Source organism: Phalaenopsis equestris, unplaced genomic scaffold (genome assembly GCF_001263595.1).
Source record: "Phalaenopsis equestris unplaced genomic scaffold, ASM126359v1 Scaffold000600, whole genome shotgun sequence".
Taxonomy (NCBI): domain Eukaryota; kingdom Viridiplantae; phylum Streptophyta; class Magnoliopsida; order Asparagales; family Orchidaceae; genus Phalaenopsis; species Phalaenopsis equestris.
In genome coordinates, this window is record NW_018165040.1 from 418,978 (window position 1) to 427,063 (window position 8,086).

Sequence of the window (8,086 nt, forward strand, 5' to 3'; positions counted from 1 at the left end):
CTTTTTTTTTTGTCATGTTATGTCTCGGTATAATTTTAAAGTGATAATAATAGTAAAATTATATATATATATATAAATTCTAAATTTAAATGAAAGATATGTATATAATTTTTTAAGAAGATTTACAAACACACCACTCACTTCCTATGTATTTACATATCTAACTTTAAATTTCCATTTTTATATACATATGCCTTATTTATGATATGATATTAAAAAATTGGATTATATAAATGTAAAAAAATTTAAGTTTAAGTGTTAAGTTATCTGTAATACATTGAAAAAAATATATTACAATTGGATGTGTGATCGGCTGTATGGATCGTATCACGTTATTACATCAGGTAAATCGGACGTGCGGTTGACTGCGTAGGTCTCAGCATGGCATTGAACACAATATTTTGTGATCAATGCCTTCATCTATATATTAGACAATGGACGTAATATTTTCTCGATACTTTAGGTAGGTAATATTCATGAAATTGATCCAATTTTTTAGTGTAAGTGTTTACATATAATATTACAAACAATATTTTTAATTTTTTTTAATAATGATAATTAAAAACGCAGGTGAAGGACGAGAAAGGAATTCAGCACTGGAAGAAGGTAAAGGTAAACCTAAAAGAGCACATCAAAACCCCAATCTTCCCCGCCGGCTTCGACTTCTACGACAAATTCGTGGAAGAATACCTCACTAAACTAGCCACAGATCGTCTCCCCCCTTCTCGCCCATTATGGGAGCTTCACCTCCTCAAATACCCGACCCGCTCCAACGCCGGCACCGCCGTCTTCAAGCTCCACCACGCTCTCGGCGATGGCTTCTCTCTCATGGGAGCCCTCTTCTCTTGCTTGAAACGAGCCGACGATCCCTTGCTTCCTCTCACATTCCCCGGCCGCAAGCAGAATCCGGCGCCGATGAAGTCGGGAACCCTAATGCAATGCTGCCGCTCGGCGGTGCGTGCCGTCGAAATCGGACTCAATACGGTGACCGATTTCGCTTGGGGGTTGATGAAGAGCACTTTGTTGGAGGATGACCGTAGTCCGGTGAGGTCCGGCGAAGCAGGGGTGGAGTTCCGGCCGTTGATTATCTCCAAAGTGGTGTTCTCGCTGGATGATGCGAGGAAGGTGAAGGATAAGCTCGGAGGGGTAAGTGACATCTTTTATTATGATTGCAATTTTGAATCATAGTAGTTTAGCGCCAGAATTAATTATCCATTTGAAAATTTGATTAAGATTATATATAATTGTGATTATTGGCCGTATTAGAATGTTTTTTTTTAATTGCTTACCTGCATTTTTGTGAAAGATAAGGGTGGTTCTTTTGGGACAATTTTCTGTCTCCTTTTGGAAGTTTTTTAGAAATTTATGAGGTGGGGAACATGTTTTCTTCATTCTGATATGATTGTCTGCTTTTTAGGAAAAAAAAAAATATTTATAATTCTCGCCTTATCCTCTAAAGATATTGTTTCTTCAACCATATCTTTACAACTGTCTTTTACTGAATACAAAAAACTAAATAGTTTAATGCAAATGCCAAACCGTACACGTGGCGTTTTGTGATTGAGGTTTTTTTTTTTCCTCAGACAGACCCTCAGACAAATCAATTGTTTTCTCCACTATATATATACTAATTTATAAATGTATAAAATTATTCTCAAGTATTTTTATTTGTGAAAATGTAAAGCTAATTTTATTGCATCTTTATATTTTTTTCTGTCGACAGAACATCATTGTCTTGAATAATAGCATTCTTCTTTTTCAAATTCATTTATTTCCTCTCCAACAACTCTTGGCTGCTTGTGATATCTCTGTACATTTTTTATTACATTCTGTCATTTTTAAACAAATAAAAAATACAACAAAAATTGCAAATTGACTTCAATTATTGAGGGAACTTGATGGGCTTCATAGTATTTTTTGTTTGGGAAATTTACATGCATATGACACAATTCCTTTGTATTTACATATCTAACATCTAAAGTTTCATATTTATTTTTATAGCACTTTGGGCTATGCATAAAAAAAATTATTTCACATTTTAAAGTAAATAATGGAGATATTTTTTTTATGATGTTTATAATTTGCATGTTTGGATTTAAAAATGAAAGATTGAGTGTTAGATATGTAAATACGTAAGAATTGGGAGGTACATATGTAAATGCCCTTTGTTTTTTACCAACATTTTACTTCCTGCAATTATAATAAATTACTAAATTATATTATATGCCATCAATGATGTTGAGCTCTGGCATCAGCTTAGTCTAGACCAAGAAACTATAAAAATGTCAAAAATTGGAAATTCATGAAACCTAAATTCTCACGTAGAATTGAAACCAACTTAAATAAGTTCAATTTTAGTTTCGAGCCAATTGAATTGGTTCGAAATCCGTCTGGAGTCCACAATGATTCATTTGAGATTTGATTCAATGACTCAAAACTTTTTACGTTTTAAAAAATTACAATTTATAGTTATAGTTTATAACATATAGTATTTACATACATACTGTTTATTAGGGCAAAAAAAAAAAATTTTTTTTTCCAGTTATCCAGCCGTGTGGTCTACGACATTGATGACACCACGCCGTGCAGTCCATGGCACAGTGCGATCCATGCTGTCCGAAGTGGTGCACCTTTGGATGTAAATATTTTTTCCATATAAAGAGATATTGTGTCTAAATCTAGTACTGATCCCATGGTCTTGAAACGTATGACACCAAGTTATGGTTTGTTAGGCATAATATGTATCATTTTGCCATTTATATTTTTATAACACCAATAAAGATCATCCTTTTACTCTTTATGCCCCGAGTTAATCATATTATAAGTATATAATTAAGAAAAGAAAACAAACTTTATACTTATCTTCATCATTTTATACTCATAAACACAACAAAATTACAAATATTTTCTTTCTTGACGATGACAGTGAAGTAAATCCAATCATGTTTTATTTCTTCCGACAGAAATTTATTTGTCATAAATTACGCACTGTACCCTAGTAAATTACTTTATTTATATCACTGATAATGTGGCCCGCTGATATCAGACATCAACATGTTTGCTGTTCATGATGTAGACAATAAATGATGTTATAAGTGGAGTAATTTTCTATGGAATTCAACTTTACATGAGAGCTGTAAATGGTGATGAAGCCTGCAGCACGAGAGTGGGTGTGGGAAAGGTGACCGCTTTATTGTTGCTCAACACCAGGAACGTTAATGGCTACCAGAGCTTGCAGGAGATGAAGAAGGCGGGAGGAAGGAGCCAATGGGGCAATCAGTTTGGATTCATTCATGTTTCGGTTCCCAGCTGCGAGGATGCTGAGAAAGTTGATCCTTTGACGTTTGTTCTCAAAGGGAGACAGATTATTAGGGCTAAGAGGAAGTCGCTTGGTGTTTATTTAACTGGGAGGATGCTGGAATTGTTGAGGAAGCATAGAGGCTCAGAGGTAATTAGTTAATTTATGGAATGTTTACATGTATACACTGCTTTATTCTCATTTATTTACATATCTGACAGACTGACACTTTAATTATTTACTTTTGTGTGAGATGTTACCCATGCATTAAAATGTGTATTTCACTTTTTATTTTAGTTGGGATAGTGTTATTTTTTATGAGATATGAAAGTTTTGGGTGGACTAAATGTACAGAAGTAAAGTTGAGGTGTTATATATGTAAATACATAAGAATTGAGTGATGTTTATGTAAATGCCTCTGGATTTACTTAAAGAAAATTTCCGTACATAGCACAGAATTGTTGCGTATTTTTATATCCAACACCTAAACTTTCATATCTACATTTATGACACTTGGTGTCATAAACATATGATGCATGAAAAGGTATATTACACTTTAAAAAGTTGTAATAGTTGTATATTTCATCTGATGTTAAAAATTTCAGTGCTATGTGGCTATTTATGTAAATCCATAATAATTATGTTGTATTTATGTAAATGCGACATTTATAACTGGATCTATTAAATTTATTGGTGATTTGTTGTGATTTGTTAATATCATTTCATCATTTAATTAAATTTTTATATATATATTTTTAATTTTGGGTGCCATTGTATGCAGGTGGCAGCCGAATTCATGCATAGAACATTGATGAACGCAAGCGCTACAATATCCAACATGACAGGTCCCATGGAGCAAATGATGATGGGGAAAAATCCCATTAGCAATTTCTATTTCATGGTTGTAGGCGTCCCTCAGGTAATTATTTTTAATAATAATATTAATAATAAGAGAACAAAAACAGTTGGGCATTTACATACATACCATTCAATCCCTATTTATTTACATGTCCAACATCCAAACTTTGTTTTTTTTACATTTATTTCACCCCAACCTTTCATATCACATAAAAAATTCCACCTTTTTAACTTTTAAAAAGTGAAATACACCTTTTCATGCATAGGTAGATGGTATAAATGTAAATATATAGGAATTGAATGTTATGTTTGTGAATCTTCCAATCTTTAATTTTTATGCATGTATATATAAACGTTCCAAAAGGTTTAACTTGTAATGAAATGTATTGCATGCAGAATCTTACAATAACAGTTGTGAGCTACATGGGGAAGCTAACTTTAGTCATGGGGACGGAGAGGGGCTTCATAGACTCCAATTTATTAGTTGCTTCCATGAAAATATCATTTCAAAGGATATTTGATGCAGCCATGGTGGGCAAGATCTAATGTCTCCCAGAACAAAAATAAAAAGGAATTTCCTTTCAGAAATCCACTTGCAGAATGTCTCTTCATCATTTATTTTCAAACTGAGATTTTTATTCATAAATCTCTATCAAAATTAAAAATGAATGATGATGAAATATTTATCATAAGAATTCCATAAGGAGATCCCGTTTCATATATATATATATATATATATTATATTAGTGTTTGATTTGATATTTGATTCTTTGATTTGAATTTGAATGCATAAGCTTATTGTTGCATTTAAATCTTTTCAATGCGAGTCGATATTGTTTATTGTATTTGTGTCGATTTTAACGGATATCTGGTTGGGATGTAATTTGCCTTGATCAATTTGCTCAAGTTCTTGAATGAAGATCCTACGAAATCATTATTTACAGAAGATTTTTTTTCTTGTACCCCTTTTGAATTTATCATATTATACGATGGCAACTTGGTCTTTGGGGAGTTGGGTATGGATGTAATTTGTTCAGTTGAACTCTCTATTTTGTCTCTGGCTCTTCATGGATTGAGTGTGGCTTTGTTTGTTAAAACTCATGATTGTTGCCTCTAATTTCCTCACAGGGGCTTAGATGGAACCCATTTTAGCTGAATCAATCAAATAGATCACCACATATTGTATTATGACAAACAACAAGTCTTTTGTAGCTCGACCTTAGTTAACTAACTCATCTTTTATTGCCCAAACATGACATATTCTGGCTTATGGAGTTACTTTATTCTTAGTAGAGCTTCTCACATGGGCATCAGAAAAACCCACTACTTGTTAGTTCCTGGGCTTATTTGGCATAATCATGACAGAGTTAGTGCATTCCCAACTAGTCCTTTGGGACATAATGACATCTTTGATGTGCATGTTCATCAAAATATCAGCACTTGGAACCCCATCTCTTAATGGACTTCAGAAGACATTATCCCCATCCTTATAAAGTATTCCAAAGAAAATATATTTATTCATTCGACTTATATTAAACATATGATCAAATTATATCTTCCATCTCTTGAGGTAGTATATTCTTCTTGCCTCGTGATGTATATTTTCAATTATGCACCACTCTCTATACTGTTGTCCCCAACAACCATTGCTATATTAGATTGTCGAAGTATGTTGGAAAGAGTCACATGTACATGGTACAAAAAAGTTTGAAAGTGTATGGGGAGACCAAGGAACTCACGAGGAAGCGTGTGAATGTATTTCAAAAGTGTAATGTATCATGGTTTTAATTCATTTATTTTCTAAACCATAAAAGTGAGTTATAGTTTTGACCACTTTTTGTATACATTATGTTGAATTCAAATTGTTATTTGATTGCATGTCACCCTGACATAGCCTATGATTCAGCAAAATATGTGGTTAATTGCCTATAGCTATTTCAATCCATGATTGAGATTGGCCTAATTGCCTATAGAGCTAATAATCACATCAAGATATTTAATGAAGCATGTCCAACTCAAATTACATTTTTAATAGGTGGCATTGGTGGTTGACCCTATCATTTTGTCATTTAGCTAATATTGTTAGTTTCGGAAGGAGGGATTGCTGGTCTCGCTAAGAAAGTTTTTTGGCAGTGCTCTTTTAGTTGGTTTTCTAACACTAACTTACGGTTACAACAATCAATGGTTTATGACCACTTTATAATATGAACATATTTTAGAATAATTTAGATTTTTAGATAGTTCCAATAAGGTGTTGTCCAATGGATGTTGTCAATCTTGTTGAATTTAGTGAGCAACCTCTTTTAGTAAAAAGACATCTAAGAGATGGGAATATTTATTATCAATTTGGTTGGCAATGATAGTCATCTAAAAATTTTTCCGTAAAAGCTTCCTATTACAATGTCTCATTAAGGTGGCCATTTATGAAAAGTTTGCTCTCTTATAACTTTATGATGGATGCTAACACCGTAACAAAAGTGGCATTGCCTATAAAGTCAACAACTCATTATGGCTATTGGTTTTGTCACAGGGGAGTAATTAAAGGGTTGTTGGTATCACTTTTCATTGTCGTATGTGTGGGGTGTTCACTCGAATGATACGGGACTGTGTTCAATCTCATGTAGTCCAAGAAAACCATTCATACCTCCTTGTAAGTTTTTCGAGCATGGAACCAAGGTCGGTACCGATTTAGCTCTACCAGGGAGAATTCATCGTCGTGTGACGACGGTTCTTATACGAAACATACTTGATATCCATTTTGGTATTTACAAACATTACTCCATCTATTCTTGTTAAGAAAAAAAAATAAACGACGACAATAAAACGAAAAAAGGATCGAGAAAATTACACCAGAAAAGACGACAACAGATTTACGTGGTTCGACAAATTTGCCTACGTCCACGGAGCTGCAAAAGATTTTATTAGCTTTAAGGAATTACACCGTCGTCTATTTAACGTTTACATGAAAGAGCTATCTCTCTCTAAATTCCTCTCCCTCTCCTCCTCTTTCCCCTCTCTCTTCCCAGCTCACGTGAAAGAAAAAAAAGAAAAACAAACTTTTTGTTTTCCTGCCACCTGATGAAGGAAGAAAAAGTAATTAGCTTTTCTGCCTTAAGAAAAGAAAAAAGTAATTAGCTTTTTATTTCTTTTTCCCTCTTCACACTTCCGTCGAAAGAAGGAGAGCAGGTACGTCTTCCTCCTGCCAATCGAAGCTTTTTAAAAGAGCTTCCCGTTTGACCCATAAGGCAGGCATCGCGACGCAGGATCGCGTGGAGGAGCGCGAGAGAATATTTGCGGAGATTTTCACGCCGTCACACGGTTTAACGGAGAAGGAAAGAAGCGGGATATTATGCGTGCAACAGAGATTAAGGAAAGTTATTAAACTTAATTTTTGATTTAATAACTTGCTTAAGCCGCAGTGGACAAGGCTCCACTTTCTCAACAATTCTCTCACTTGGAGACTGGGACACTGACTGTATCACCCATTGGCTGCACTGCACTTTTCCTCAAACGTGATATCCTCCACCTCTGCAACTCAAAACCCCTGTCTTCAAGCTAGAAGACCAACTGAATTTGAACACAACTTCAGTTTCTCAAGTGTGACGCCCTTGGTTAACATATCAGCAGGATTCTTGCTTCCACAAATTTTCTCAAGTAGTAACTGTCTGTCATCTAACAATGATCGAATAAAGTGATACCTGATCTGAATGTGCTTGGTCCTGGATTGAAATGCTGGATTTCTAGCTAGGAATATGGCGCTCTGGCTATCACTGTAGATAGTGCCTTTCTGAACCTCCTTACCCAATTCTGCTAAGAAACTCTGCAGCCATATCATCTCCTTAGCAGCCTCTGACACTGCAACATACTCAGCCTCTGTAGTTGACAAAGAAACTGTCTTCTGTAGATTAGAGCCCCATGACACTGCAGTAC

The 8,086-nt window shown here is 34.5% G+C and overlaps 1 protein-coding gene across 1 annotated transcript in view; it reads left to right on the top strand.

The window, feature by feature from the left end:
• Positions 1-4,838, top strand: part of LOC110029698 (O-acyltransferase WSD1-like) — a 7,117-nt gene extending 2,279 nt beyond the window's left edge. The window contains exons 2-5 of the mRNA XM_020732111.1: positions 571-1,146; positions 3,077-3,448; positions 4,080-4,217; positions 4,553-4,838. Coding sequence (XP_020587770.1) covers positions 571-1,146; positions 3,077-3,448; positions 4,080-4,217; positions 4,553-4,702 — 1,236 coding nt within the window. The 3' untranslated portion in view covers positions 4,703-4,838. The remainder of the gene's footprint in view (positions 1-570; positions 1,147-3,076; positions 3,449-4,079; positions 4,218-4,552) is intronic.
• The last annotated feature ends 3,248 nt before the right edge of the window (positions 4,839-8,086 follow it).